Raw genomic sequence first — 15477 nt, 5'->3', positions numbered from 1 at the left:
AAGATGGAGAACAGAGCTAAGAGGGAACTGCTTCTGACATGTCACATTTTAGCCTCTGAAATTCATGTTCTCAACAGCGAAAATTTTAGCAGTGTCTTTTTAAACTGACTCAACAGTTTGTGAGCAAGCATTGCTTCACTCATATTTGTCTCTTTAGTATCCAAGAAGCCATTTCTCTGCAGTGTCAGCTCCAGGTACCTCACTGCGTGTGCATCTAACACAATACAGGGTTAACTGTAGGGTGACGAGGGAGGAGTCAAAACGAGGTGTCAGTTCTCTCCTGAAGGTCTTCTCAATAGGCTGGAACTGCTCGGCCAGGGAAGGGCCTGCTGCCTTGTGAAGCAACCTGATCTACTGATACCAATAATACCTATTCAGGAATAATAAACTGGGTGATGGGTGTAAGAAATCAATATAGCATCAAAAAAGAACTCAAACTTTAGACAGACTAACCCCCTGTACCTGTGACTGGATATCTGATCGCCTTCAGGAAAAACACCTGCCTGTGGTAATGACTGCGCACCCTCTTGGGAAGTAAAACTGATTCTGGAAAAGTGGCAGAATTTAAACCAATGCGACCAACTCAAGACATCATACCTTCCCCTATCACTGCTTCTTGATGGGCAGTCTAGTCCAGAACAAAGTGTGTGTGTGTGTGGGGGGGGTGGCCCAAGCAAATCCTCAATACAAATAGCTAAATAAGCTAAAATAAGAAGATATATATTTTATAAGTGGACCATGTCAGAATTTGGTTAGTGCTTACTGACGACAATATAGTCACTACATAATGAACTCCAGACACTATGAAGAGGAGAAACCAGAAAACAGGAGACGAGAAACAGGAAAAAAAAAAAAGAACTGTCAGGATTGACGGACTCAACAGAAATGTGATTTCATGCAGGCTCAGAGACTGAGTTTACACAAAGGTACAGACTGCCTTATTCAGAAAGCCAAATAGGAACATTGCAACTGTCCCTCATCTGATGAAGGGGTAAGAACATGCGACACAGCCATACTGTAAAGCATTTCTTAGTGATTAGATGAACTGCTAATATATGCAACAATATCAATGATCCTTGACAACACTACGCTAAGAACACAAAGCAATCACAAGACCTACTGAATATTGTATGAAATGTCCACACTGGGCCGCAAGATCAGTTACTGCCTCGGCCTGGCAGTCTGTAGAAACTAGGGAGTAACAGGAATTGAGAAGGTTTCTCTGGGGCCTGGAGGCAACGAAATATTCCCAGTTCACTAAGGTGCTGGCTGGATAACTCTGCAGATAACTAACATCCACTTAAAGTGGCTGAGTTGAATGGCATGGGAACTCTCTCTACATAAAGCTGATTTTTTGTTTTTGTTTTTGTTTTTTTGGTTTTTCGAGACAGGGTTTCTCCGTGTAGCCTTGGCTGTCCTGGATTCCCTTTGTAGACCAGGCTATCCTGGAACTCACAGTGATTCACCTGCCTCTGCCTGGATTAAAGGCGTGTGCCACCACGCCCAGCTTCACAAAGCTGTTAAAGACATTAAACCCAAACAAAAGACTTGGATCAGGTAGAACAGGTGTAAAGCCTGCTCACTGAGCGCTCGCTCACATACGTACCTGCACTGAGAACACTGCTGCCAGCTGCTGGGGCTGAGCTAATACAAAGTCCAGACAGACTCTGCTCAATTCCTGCAGTTCCTGGCACTGACAAAGATGGGGGACTAACTGAGGACAGCTGGACCTAGGAAAAAAAAAAGGTGGGGTGGGGGAGATTACTTATCAGTTAGTTGAGAAACCAGCTGGAACTCTTCACAGCATGAGTCATTTCTCCAATCTCGAGATTTCCAAGCTCAACATATGTATTTCCTCTTCTCACTGACATCTCTACCTTTCAAGAATCTGGTCTCCAGACACTTCAGATTGCTACCTTCAGTGTCGCTTCTGATTCTCTCATGGCTCTCTGCACTCTGCCCTTCCTAGCTGCCACATACTAACCTCTCTGGGCAGGAGGCACCACTGAGAGGGTGGAGGGAGGCGGCAGAATGAAGGCATGGACTGCCTGAGCGCTGGCCCTGGGCCCTGCAGGCATGGGGAGTAGGGAGAGGAGGGCTTGCTCAGCAGCTGCACTTCCCTGTAGCTGGGGAAGGCTGAACTGAGACAATATGGCAGGGTCTGGAGAGCAGCAAGCACGCGCAAAAGACCTGAGTGTGGCTCCCTGCACCAACACTGGGCAGTTCACAACTGCACGTGATTCTAACTCCAAGGCTTCTAACTCCAAGGCTCCAATACCCAATTCTGGCCTCCTTGGACACACACCCCACCACCCACCAACCTTGCCTTTACATCTCTCCAGGTGTGTGTGTGTGTGTGTGTGTGTGTGTGTGTGTGTGTGTGTGTGTGTGTGTGTGTGTCCATATAGACAGGAGAAGTGACCATCTGGGATGCCTGTCTAAGAAACAGTTAAAAAAAAAACTCTGCAACCCACACAACCCCTTAATAATTTTCATCACCTTCCATTGGGCTGAACTGCCCTCTGTACTGATGATCTCAAATCTGAACACCTAGTCGGGTGTTCTCTAAAGGCCAGCAGCACACACTTAACTTCCCTCCAGATATGCAGAGACCTCAAATTCAACATGATGCGCAACACCTAACTCACCACTGCCTGCCTCAACAGAGCTACTGACATACACCCCCTACACAGGAAGGACCACAGAGTAAAATGAGCTTACCTCGGTAAACCCATCCTTAACAGGAGTAATGGGGGTACCAGCCATCTGTCCTGGAAGGGAAATTTTCTTTCCTTCTTCAAAGGGGCGTGTAGGTATTCGGTGCAAATAACCATAGCCAATGCCACATCCAAGGCTAAAAAAAATGTTTTCTTATTGGTATAAAACACAACTTGCATTCCTTTGAGGTTTTAAAACATATAAGCCCATGTGTTTTCACCCCTTCTTCTGTTTGTTTGCTTGTTTGTGACAGTTTCCTGCAGTCTAGACTCCTGATCCTCACGTCCGCGTTTCCATTCTTTAAATGATGCCATCTTCCCAGAGGTCTCTGTGGTCCACTCTATAGGACACACTGTATGTCCACTCTGGACAATGCTTTTAGTTCCTGTTTTTCTTTAAACATTTATCACCATTCAACACATGGCATGTTTACTGTCTCTCCCTCAATAAAATGTTAAGGCCTGTAGGGACAGAGTCTTTTTTTTTTTTTAATGTCTTAACAGTTCCTGGCACTAGGCAGACACCTAATAATTACCTGCTGCATAAATCATACCCTGCCTTCTTACTGAAGAGATCGAAACACATGTGCAAGATGGTATCATTTGAGGAGTGCAGCACAAAGCAGATTATGTGTATTATATACACACACACAGACACATACACACATATATGTGCAGTTTCTTCTAACTCTTGTTGTCACTGTCATCAGAGGCACCTTTCTAAAAGATGTGAGTGTACGGTTTCCTCCCAGTCTGTCTCACTCCTCTCTCTTCCTCTGAGGAAGTCTTGGTCTGTTGCAATGCTGCTGAGCCTATCAAGCAGTGACTATTCTGCCCAATCTAGCAGAGCAACTCATGGCCCAAGTCAGCTGATCAACTTAGAAGTAACATCAAACTAAAAACAGGTTCCTTCTTTTATTGGTGGAATGCTAGTGGCGCTTGAAGTTCTGCTTTTTCTTCCCTGGGTCTCTGCCTGTCTCTTTAACGACATGTGCTAATCCTCGTGAATGCATACTTACTATGATGACCGCTGTTTTCCACCTTGGAACCAATGCATGCTTACTTACATAGAACCACAGTCCTACAGCTCAAAGTAAGACAAATCTTGACCACTGAATTCAAGGTCCCTCACAACTGAAGGTTCCAATCTGTATTTCCACCATGACCTTTCTTAATTCTCAAAGCACCTGGCACTTTCAGAGCCGCCATGCATGGACACCTCTATCTCTTTCCTCTGCCATGGTATATATATTATCTCTGTGGGCCCACTACTGCCAAAAGCCAGTACACTGGGCAGTGGCCTACTTTAGCTCTTCCTTAACCAAATCTAATTTGGTGATGCTTTCTATTTCAAAATTACACTTCCATTTTCTCTTATCAACAAAGCTATAATTTCTCAAACTTGGAGAAAGATTAAGTCATCTATCTTGACCAAAGCAATTTTTTTTTGTATATGTGTGTGTTGTTCTTGTTTTTTATTTTGCTGGAGGATAGTGTTTGGATGGGAGCAACAGAATCTTATGTAGCCCAGGATGGTCTTGAACTGGCATTGCTACTATGCCAGCTTTCTGAGCACTAGGTAGGCACCACCACACTGGCTTACAAGGTGCCAGCTAGTCAAAATAACCAGGTAATGACAGAGAAAGAGCTTGCAGCAAGAGCAAGATCTGCTGCAAATTCCAGAGAGGCGTGAAATGAGCGGCTGAGTACACAGTCAGCTTCTGAGGACGGAGGGAAAAGAGAGAAAAATACCCCGAGTACACAGGCAGAGCACACTTGAGAAAATGGCCAAAAAGGACCTGTCTACGAGATGCCATAAATGGTATTAAACTATATAAAAGAAGAAAGTCTTCTCAGGAATGGTAGCCAGATGCTTACACAAGAAGAGCTCTAAGTATGAATGCACAGTATCACAAAACATGAAAGAACAAGCAATGCCCTTTTCTGCTGGGCCTCACTGTCTACAAAACTGTTTCCTTTCCTTGACCTTTGCCCCATGCTCACCAAGCACTCTGGTACTACTAATCTGACCTGAGTATTCCTCCACCCTGTAACGGTTAGCTCTGACTGTCATCTTAACACAACCTAGAATCACCTGCAGAGTTTCAATGAGCGTCTGTCCAGATCAGGCTGGCCTGTGGGCACCTCTGTGGGGACTGTCTTGATTGTTAACTGATGGAGAAGACCCAGTCCATTGTGGGCGGCACTATTCCTTGGCTTGGGTCCCTGGACTGTGTAAGAGTAGAGAAAGCTGGCAGAGCACCAGGCATGCACAATTTCATTTTCTAGCTACTATGGATGTGCTGTGACTTGATGCCTCAAGATCTGCTGCTGCGACTTCCCCAGAGAGATGGACTTTAACCTGAAACTGTGAGCTAAAATAACTGCTGTGTCCCCATAAGCTGCTCTTTGCCAGGATATTTTATCACAGCAAGAGAAAGAAAAGTGAAAGACAAGGAGAGGCCCCTTTTGTGCTGTGAGATGGAAAGTTGCCATGCAAATGCATACTGAAGCTTTGTTGCAAATGTACTTTACATGCCGCAATCCTCCTAAAGTGGAGCATATGTGTGTGACAAAGAGTGTCCTATGTGGTCCAGGATGCTCCTGAACTTACGATCCTTCTGCTTCCTCTTCCCGAATGTTGTGATTAAAAGTTTGTGTACAATGTCCGGTTTTATGCAGTGCTGGGGACCAAAGCCAAGACTCTGTGCTCATTAGTAAAGGAATATCACCTGAGCTGTACCACAAGTTCCTTAAGTGGATCAATTAATTATGAAGGCCTTGAAATATCTTATTTCTGAGTGTTTGTAAGCCTGGACAGTAGACAACGGTAACATGATCAAGGGCTGCCACAGACAGGCCAGATGCTTGGAAGACACTGTCTCACTTTTCTTGACTTGTAACATATTTAACTGGTGGTGAAGCACATTTAACTAAAGAGCCTTGGGTAGGGAAAGAGGAACGCTGTGAGGACACAGGGCTCACATGGCGTCCTGCCCTGCTCTATGAAGCAAGACAACTGTACAAACTGAGCAGGACAAGAACGTATGTACAGGTAACTCTGCCTAGGGTTTACTGTAATTATGACTTACACTTGATAATCTCTCAAATTAGAAAGGCAGTTAAGCTTTTAGCCCAGGAAGAGCAAAGCAAAAACAAAATAAATGGGCTATAAAATAGGTACTATTTTCCTTGGGCATGTGCTTTTTAAAAATGAGTTAATTTCAATATTCTACATCAATTCTTTTTTCAGAGTTTTAAAAGTAATCAAGATGTTGTTTAAAAATAAAAGCATTCCTTTACGCCATAGTAAAATAACAGTCATAACACATCTGGCTGCTCAGGTTAAGCAGTCACCATTTGACTCGGAGAAGAACCTTACCTGCCTTCTCCACCCCACGCAGAATTTGGCGTAATGATCACCTCTCGGCAGTTGTCAGTGTCTGTGTTGTACACGTAGAGCTTCAAGGGCTTTGCTTCATGTGTCTCAATAAGGCTGAACAGGTCTTCAGACTGCACAACATCAAGAGAAAAAAACCTGAAGGTACTGTACTTGAGAACAGTGGATCTGAAAATTCAGCTCCTGTCAGAATCAGTTGAGAAGCCTCCTAAAAGAATTCAGCTTCAGGGCCCCATCGTAGACATGGAGCTCACTAAGCAGAGTCTAACTAAATGTACATATTAATTCAAACAAGTCCAGTAGATGCTAGGCCTCAGGCCAGCTCCAAACACAGCCTCAGCCTTCTTACTACCAACTCTTCCTCCTTCAGGTTCTTTGGAGTCTGCGCTTTCTCCTCATTATGAAAGTCTGGTTACTAAGATGCCTTAGTTTTATTTCTTTCTTTTTCTGACTCACTTTGTAGACCAGGCTGGCCTCAAACTCATAGAGATCGCCTGCCTCTGCCTCCTGAGTGCTGGATTAAAAGTCCGTGCCACTGTGTCTGGCTGGTTCTTTTTATTTTGATTTTCTGTTGCTTCCACCAGCTAACAGACAAGGAAAAGGATCTGATCAACACAGCTGAGCTACGGGAGAATCTCTGCAGCGCTGCCATAATGAGTGGCAAGTCCAATCAATGGGAAAGGAGACTTGCTGGAGCAAAGACACTAGAGGTGTCTGTACCACAGAGGACAACATGCACTCCTCACAGCTACACCTAAGGACACACTTCCAGATGTTCCATTTAACACCCTCAGGCATAAGGTGTCTTAATCAGCATTACTGAAGTTTTAACTCTAAATGCAAAGTGTGTAAATGTGCTGAATTCAAACACCAGGGAGGAACTGTGACCTAAGTGCTTACTAAGTAACTACCTTGTGCGTTTCCTTACTAAGTGTTCTAATACCTCATTCATGACGGTATCGGCTCCAATGATGTAATCACTGTGAGGTCTGAGTCCGGCCAGTGCTGCTGGGGAATTTGATTCCACTTCCTAGGGTGACACAGACAGACCCGACTAACACACAGAAAACAATATTCCAAGTTTCATAATGACAGCTCTTAATTATAGTGACTAAAGACCCCCAATGTTCCCATATTAGAGATGTTAGATTTAACAAACTAGAGAATATTAAATTTTCCAACCACAAAACAATACACCGTTTAATACTTAAAATATTTCTGTCTGCATTATCAACTCTGTCTTTTTCCCTCTGAATTAAAAATAATCTGTACCTAAAAAGCAATGAATGCTGCTTTTCAGAAATGAAAAAATAGTATCTCTACAATATAATACAACACAACCCCTAAGAATAATATCTGTATAATACAACGCAGCCCATGATGATAATCTCTCTACAGCCTTGTCACCCTGGAACTGACCGGTGTCTTTCCACCTTTCTACACTGTGCTGACAGCCACGGAAGCAGTCTGTGGCCAACACTTACCAGCACATGCCAAACGTTTTCATTCGCCCCATCAAAGCTGCAGAAACGGATGCTCACTCCCAGCAGGCCCTGCCCACCCCACAAGTTGCTTGGTGTGACCGAGGTCTCCCGGAGCTCTAGGGTTTTGCTACTATAGATGAGCATTTTTACAGGCTTTTCAACATTGGCTTTCAGTAGATCCTTGAGAGTGTCATTATCTTTATTCTATAAACACACAGAAATCACAGTCTTTAATAAACAAAAATAGTGGCAATTATTATTAGTTTAAGTATCTCATAAAAGTAATATTAATGATCAGTATGAATATAAACTCATCAAGCAAAACTTTTATTCAAATGTTTCTCCATGTAAAAGAATGTCAGGAAATTAAGGACTCATTATTAGCCAAGCTCACTCCCTGTCTACTAGCTGACCACTGAGCACCAACCCAACTCCAGAGTGACCAGGCGCCTCAGTCACTGGAAACAAAATATGGCAGAGGAAGATGCAAAGTTATGATGACTTTAAGATGGAAACCATGTGCTGACCTTAAAGTCTACTTTTGGAGCCCCCTTTCTGATATATGTTCTGTTGTTTATTAGCATCAGAAAAGAACAAACTGAAATAATGTTAATATTACATAAACAGAGGCTGTTATGTCAGAAACATTGACAAATTATTAGCAAAAACTTAGTAAGACTATTATAGAACTGAGCCAGCTAAACAGATGCTGTTATAATAATTCCCTTTGCAGAGGTTACATAATTTCTTCTCCAGAGGACTATGCCACCAGTAAACTGAAGGCAGTTTAGAAAAAGCAGGGTTTTTGAAAGCAACTCTCTTTGAGAATTGTTCTTCCTGTTGTCCCAATAAATGGGACTCAGGTCCAAGAAAGCACACAAGGAAGTTTCGCTTTCCTAGTCCATTTGTCAATAGTTTAGCATAATAAACTTTAATATATGAAGTACAAATCTGGGGTGATCCTACTCCTCTAAGATTATGTGACACTTTAATGTGTTTTTTTTGTTTTAAGATTTATTTATGTATACAGTGTTCTACCTACATGTACACCTGCAGGCCAGAAGAGGGCACCTTATAGATGGTTGTGAGCCACCTTGTGGTTGCTGGGAATTGAACTCTTTGGACAAGCAGCCAATGAATGCTCTTGACCTCTGAGCCATCTCTCCAGCCCCAACATTTTAATGTTTATTAACATCATTCTTTTAAAAATTTATACTGGGCACAGTGGCACATGCCTTTAGCCCCAGGACTCGGGCTGTGGAGGCAAGTATGTCTCTGTGAGTTCCAGGACAGCCTAGAACAGAGTGAGTCCGTCTTGAAGAAACAAAACAAAATTTAAATATATTATGATTGTATGCACACTTGGGGGGGGGGGAGAGCGAAAGGGGGCAGGAGGACAAGGGTTTATGCTCTGCACGGCACATGTGGGGCTGAGAGTTCTATGGCGTCAGTTTTCTCCTTCTGTCTTTGCATGTGTCCCAGGGCTGAGTTCAGGTCCTGAGACTTCTGTGGCAAGAGTCTTTATTTACCCAATTACAAAGTTCTAAATACAAAACCATAAAAAGTCGAACTTACTAATCTTGAACCGTTAATAGAAACAATGAAATCAAAGAAAGGCTCCAGTCCAGCTCTGTGTCCTGGGGAATTTTCCTGTACCTGTAAAAGAAATATTTGAAATAAATACTTGAGAGTGAAAAGCAGAGATAGGAGCAGAAGGCGCAGAACGGGAGGTACCCTTCCCCAAGTCAGCAGATGACACACAGACAGACAGTGCTGAGTCACACCCAGCAGGTATTCCTTGCACAACACTCAGCTCAACACCCACAAAGGAACAATGTCAGGACAGTCAGCTAACCCTGCAGAAGGTCAAGGCGGACAAAGGGAGGGCACACAGGCCTCCAGTCACAAACCTAACGGATTTGGGACTAGTGTAGAGAGAGGAAGTCCTAAAAGGGAAGATGTGCAGTGGATTAGCTACCAAGCTTTTAAAATTCATAGTAACCCTGACAGCCAGCAATAGAAATATAACCAGTAAACCCCTAGTAAACACAACTAACTTTGCATCTGCTTTTCCACAGTATTTTCTTAGTGTGTAGCTCTGTCACTGTTTTAGACAGGGCCTTACCTGTAGACCAGGTTGGCCTCACACTCAGGCACCTGGCTGTGCAAAGCTGTGTGCCCTCATACCTGGCACTGTAAGGAACTTTTATTCTACTTAAGGTTATTAACACTATCACAACCATCCTAAAAATGAAGTTTGTACTAATATTTGTAAGCTGATTTTCTATAATTAATAGGGTTTTTTTTTTGTTTTTTGTTTTTTGTTTGTTGCTTTTGGAAACAGGGTCTTATGCTGGTCCAGGCTGGTCTGAACTGCCAGCAGTCTTCCTGCCTTAGTCTCCCTAAGTTGTGGAGTTACAGGTCTGAACCGCCACACCTAGTGCTTTAGACCACATGGCTCTAAGGGCAATTCTGAGGCTATGCAAAGTACAGTGCATACACATTCACATATAGACAAAACTGTTGATGTTCCTATAGGAACATTCAAAATTGTACTTTACTTCTTGGGTCAATGTTTTCTTTCTTTCTTTCTTTCTTTCTTTCTTTCTTTCTTTCCTTCCTCCTCTTCCTTTTTGGTTTTCTGAGAAGATTTCTCTGTGTAGCCCTGGCTGTCCTGGAACTCACTCTGTAGAACAGGCTGGGCTCAAACTCAAGCCATCTGCCTACCTTTGCCTCCTGAGTGCTGGGATTAAAGGCGTGTGCCACCACCACCGGGCTTTTTTTTTTTTTTAAAACTTATTTTAATATCATTAGCCCTAAACAAGAGAATCGGATATTTTTATTTTGCTCAGTAAGTAATGGTTCATTACAGAGATGGGTCAGTATTTACTTTATTTAAAAATGTATTTCTGCTTTATTATGTTTGCCTGTAAATTTTGGATTAACCTGAGGAAGTGTTAGAGAGACATAAACAGGCAAAAGGAGAGTGAGCTCCCTAGATATTTGCTTCTTATCCACAAAAGACACTGAGAGGAGAGAGGGAGGGAAGGCAGGAGAAGCAAGTGTCTAACTAGGACTGACAGGGGAAGGGCGGCCCCAGGGGCACTGTGTAACACCCAACCCAGGGGCATTGTCCATCGCTTCCCACAGAGCTGTCACTGTCACTTTCTCCATGATGGACCTTCTGTCTTTCCAGATATTCAATTCTTAGTCCATCTCAGCAATGCGCCATTACAAAGCTTTCTATAAATAAGTTAAATATACAAGAAAACAACTATTTAAAGATGTTAGTTCTAATACAAATCAGTATCAAAGGGTCTCATTAGTCCTTTCTTTAAAGGATTCTTTTGAGGGATGTGGGTGGCATAGTGGTGCACACCTTTAGACCTAGCCCCGAGGAGGCAAAGGCAGGCAGATCTCTGAGTTCGAAGCTAGCCTGGTCTAGGCCAGCTGGAGCCACCAGTGAGAGTGTCTCAAAAACATAAAATGCAACTCTATTTTTATTGACATTGGTATGTGTTGGCGTATGGCATGTACGTGAATACAGGTGCCTACGGAAGCCGGAAGAGAGAGCATCAGATCCCTGGAGCTGGAGTTCGAGGCGGCTGTGAGATGCCAGGGGTGGGAGCTGAGAGCTCAACTCAGTCCTCTGTGAGAACAGACAGTGCTCTTAACCACTGAGGCACCTCTCCAGCCCCAAGGGTGTTCTAGTAAAAGCAATCAGAATACATTCTTCAATTTTGTTTTTGTTTGAGACAGGGCTCCTCTGTGTAGCCTTGGCTGTCCTGGACTCATTTTGTAGACCAGGTTGGCCTCACAATGACTCACCTGCCTCTGCCTCCCCGAGTGCTGGGATTACAGGTGTGTGCCACTGCGCATGGCTACTTCTTTAATTTTCTTATTGCTGATTTTCTCAAATGGAAGCCTTCCCATTTTATGTATCATCAAAATGGCCAAAAGCCAAAAAAAATCATAATTTTTTTCCTCAAATGGCAATTTTAAAAGGCAGAGGGTAACTTCCTGGAGCATGCAGCACATGTTTGTAGTTAGTGTCTGCACTCAGGAACTAAGAGAAGAAAATTAGACTGAGGCTAGGATAAGCACACGGCAGTGAGATGTTTCAAATCAAACCGAACGGATGATATTCTAGTTGTGGTGAGGGTGAAGACATATCTACTTACTAGTCATGGACCCTCGGCACAAGTGGCCATCAGTTAGATGTGAAATGTCCTGGGTCTGAACATGACAAGCTAACCCCTGGGCACCCCTCAGGACAAATATTCTCTTTTAACTGGCTCCATGCTTAATCTGATTATCTAAATATGAATTACCTAAGATAAGCATAGCTTCTAATGGCCACTGATGGCACGGTATCTAGAATCCAACTAGTTACTGATCAATTTGGAACTTCTTCCCTGAAAAGCTTATCCTTTAGTTAGAGAGAGCCAAGGACAGCACTTTTGCAGTATCATGACTTCCAAAGGTGACCCCACACCGATTCCTAGCATGCTGCCCCACCCACCTCACAACGTAATAAAGTTTAAAGTATTTGTTTGAAATGGAAAGCTTCCAATTTCATCAGAAGTACCCTTCCTGTAACTCAAAAGACTCAATAGCTTAGTCTAAATTCAAAAGAAATAAACAACCCTTTCTATTTTTCCATTTCATTTGCTACAAGCATCGATTTCATCTGTTTTTAATGGACCTTGAAATTAATTTCTTTCTCAAATTTATTATACACCATTAGAGCCCAGCACGAATTAGGGCAAGTAGATATCTTAATTACTGCTAGGACACCAGCAGAGGGAGCTCTAGAAAAGGACTCTGGTTAGTAGTCATTGTCACAGCACGGAGAGAAGGCGGAGCAGCCTTAGACAGTGCAGTGACACTGCATGTGCAGGCTCCGCCCGCGGTACTGTCCACTGACAGGGCTCTCCTCAGCGGCTGATGGCTACGTCAGCACTCTCTGTTCCTTTACAGTTGACTGTTCATCTATCTTCTGCTTCTTTCGAACCCACCTTAATTAAACAAAACAAAACAAAAACTGTATGTCCCTGAGTCCACAGGCCATTTGTTGCTTATTACAGGACAAAGTATTATACTATAGTAATTTAAGATAGAAAGGTTAAAATTGAAATTTTAAGATTTTTAAAAAATGTGTAATGAAAAGATAAGAGCTCTAAAGTACTCTAAGATAGCTGTTGTTTGGATGTTTTCTGTTTTGTTTTGCCTGAGACAAAGTCTCACTGTACATACAGCCTTGGCTGCCTGGCCTGGGATTAGAGATGTGTGCTAACAACCCAAGCTAGGACTGATACAGTATTAAGCCATGGATTTGCCCACCTAATGACTATGTGTGTGATACCTCAGTGAAGTTTATTTCAAGCTGATGAAACACCCTTTAAGCTCTAGCTGGTGACAGGAACCATCGTAAGGGAAGGGCGTCTCCTTACCAGCAGGTGCCTGGCAAGTCTCTGCAACCGCTGGGACCCGGACACCACTTACTCTACATAACACTTCTGCTCTTTAAACAAACACGCACATTTGTGAAGTGCTTGCTGGGAAGGTACACTCATTTTATAAATCTGCCTCTCAAAAACTGACTGCAAATGGATGGCAGATCAAAGGAAAAAGAAAACAAGAAAGCTCATTAAAAAAAAAGCAAAGGGGAATATCGGAGACTTTCTAGAATGCAAAACTGGCAAAAATGTACACAAAAAGCAATAATCAACAATGTAAAAAGTGACAGATGTTAAGCACACAGTTATGATATGACTAGCACTTCTATTTTTAAGTCTAAATGAAGGAAATGAAAATATATAAAATATCCACACAAAAAAAATCCTAACAGTATTATCCAAAATCTAAAAAGTAAAAACACCCCCAAATCCCTCAACTGAAAATGTAGTCTGGCCTTAGAAGGAATGAAATGCTGCACTAATGCACAGTGTGACATGGACAAACCTTTAACGGATCGTGCTAACTCCAGTCAGTTAAAAGGACCAGGTAGTGCATCATCCCGATTTTGAAACTTCCAGAGGAGCCCATGAAGACAGACAGGAGGTTAGTAGCTGCTCACGGTTGTGAACAGAGGCGTGGGAGTCCTTACTAACAGACATGGGTTTCTTTCTGGAGTCAAAATGATCTTGAGAAACAGAAGGTGAGGATGGCTGAGCTCCGAATATACTGAAAACCAGCAAAGCATACGCTTTAGAAGACTGGGCCGTAGGGTAAGTAAGGTATAGCTCAATAAAGACGCTTTTAAAGGGCAGCAATAAGAGAAACAGATAAATAACTTTAGCTGATACTGAACACAAGAGACTAAGCATAAAAATGACCTAACATCAGTGGTCACCAAGGAAATGCAAAGCAAGACCGTGATGCAGCATGACAGACCGTTCAGAATGTCCCAATAAGAAGGGCGAAGTCACTGAGGGTGACGGAGGGCACACTCGGAAAGCTCATCCTGCGTTTGGGCTCTAAATAGCAAATTGGCAGTTACTTATTAATACTGAAAACATGTACACCTTTTGACCCAACAGTTCACTCTTAAAGCATGCTCCCACAGGTATGTAAACGTTCTCCAAAAGGCCCAGGACAAAGCTCACAGCAGTGCTATTTCTAATAGTCCCAAGTGGAAGGTTATACAAATGCTCATCAACAGCAGTTTGGCAGATTAGGAAAATCTGGCATATTCTCAACAGTATTAAATATATTAATAAAACACAACCTGGATAAAGCAGTATTTGAGGCAAAGAAGAAATACAGAATTGAGTACATACTACGTAAAGTTCAAGAATAGGCCAACTATTGCCACTGCTACAAAGCAGTGTAGCAGACAGACTTCACCCCGGGAGGGGTAGGAGTGGGCGGGAGGCAACTGCAAGGGGAATGCTGTTCAAGAGCTGCTTGCGAAACCCACCAAGCCATGCGCTCACACAGCCTCCATAAGGCATTCCCTCTCTATGTGAAGGATAGCAATAACACATTTTAAACACGAGATTTTCAACAAGCTGCTGTGAATAGCTTCATATAGACTATAGGGTTCTAACCATTTGGATTCTGGAAAAGGAAAGACATGGTTGCCAGGATGAAATGTTCTAGATCTTATTACTCCTCTACAAGAAAACAGAGAAATTATTGTAAACGAGCCATTTCTGCCACATTAAAACCAGTGTGAAGGGGCTAGAGAGATGGCTCAGTGGTTAAGGGCACTGGTTGCTCTTCCAGAGGACCCAAGCTCAATTCCCAGCACCCACTGACAGCCTGCAACAACCATCCATGACTACAGCTCCAGAAGGTCTGATGCCTCTCCTGGTCTCAGTGGGCACTGCACACATGTGGTATACAAAAATACATAAATGTACAGACACATGCAGGTAACACATCCATACACATAAAATAAAAATAAATAAAGTCAGTGGAAAGGCGGTGCATGCCCGTGTTCTCATGATAGGAAGTGGAAAAAGGAGGCTCATTAGTTCATGGTCACTCTCGGCTACCTGTGAGTTGAGGCCAGTCTGGGACACACAGGACGCTGTGTTCCAAACCAAACCAGAACCAAAACTAAAAACAAAACAGAACAAAACCAAAAGACCCCACGAAACAGAATGTCTAGAAGTTGGAATTTGAATCCCTTATTTCTAAACAAATGATCCCTACTGTGCTATCCAGCTACTGTGGGGAAGTTTCCACAGGTCAATCCAATTAGGCTGTCCTGATAGGAAGAAATGCCAAAGAGACAACCAGAACAGCCAACATACCAAAAATTCATGACATAATAGGGGCATTTTATGGCACATAATATTCTGTATTAGTGTTCATTTTTGCAAAAACATTAAATGTGAAAACGGCCTTGTAGGGTAGCACTAGCTTT

At 42.9% G+C, this 15477-nt stretch overlaps 1 protein-coding gene across 1 annotated transcript in view; it reads right to left on the bottom strand.

Annotated features, from left to right (window-relative positions):
• The window catches only part of GORASP2 (golgi reassembly stacking protein 2), a 31302-nt gene that overhangs the window by 6340 nt on the left and 9485 nt on the right, over positions 1-15477 (bottom strand). Inside the window, exons 2-7 of the mRNA XM_084799463.1 lie at positions 9177-9257; positions 7602-7805; positions 7061-7147; positions 6100-6230; positions 2722-2854; positions 1607-1730 (exon numbers count right to left, since the gene is read on the bottom strand). Coding sequence (XP_084655589.1) covers positions 1607-1730; positions 2722-2854; positions 6100-6230; positions 7061-7147; positions 7602-7805; positions 9177-9257 — 760 coding nt within the window. The remainder of the gene's footprint in view (positions 1-1606; positions 1731-2721; positions 2855-6099; positions 6231-7060; positions 7148-7601; positions 7806-9176; positions 9258-15477) is intronic.

The sequence above is a fragment of the Acomys minous genome (assembly GCF_964271855.1).
Source record: "Acomys minous genome assembly, chromosome: 10".
NCBI classification, from domain to species: Eukaryota; Metazoa; Chordata; class Mammalia; order Rodentia; family Muridae; genus Acomys; species Acomys minous.
The sequence above is the reverse complement of the archived record's forward strand: the minus strand, read 5'-3'. Positions and strand labels throughout refer to the sequence as shown.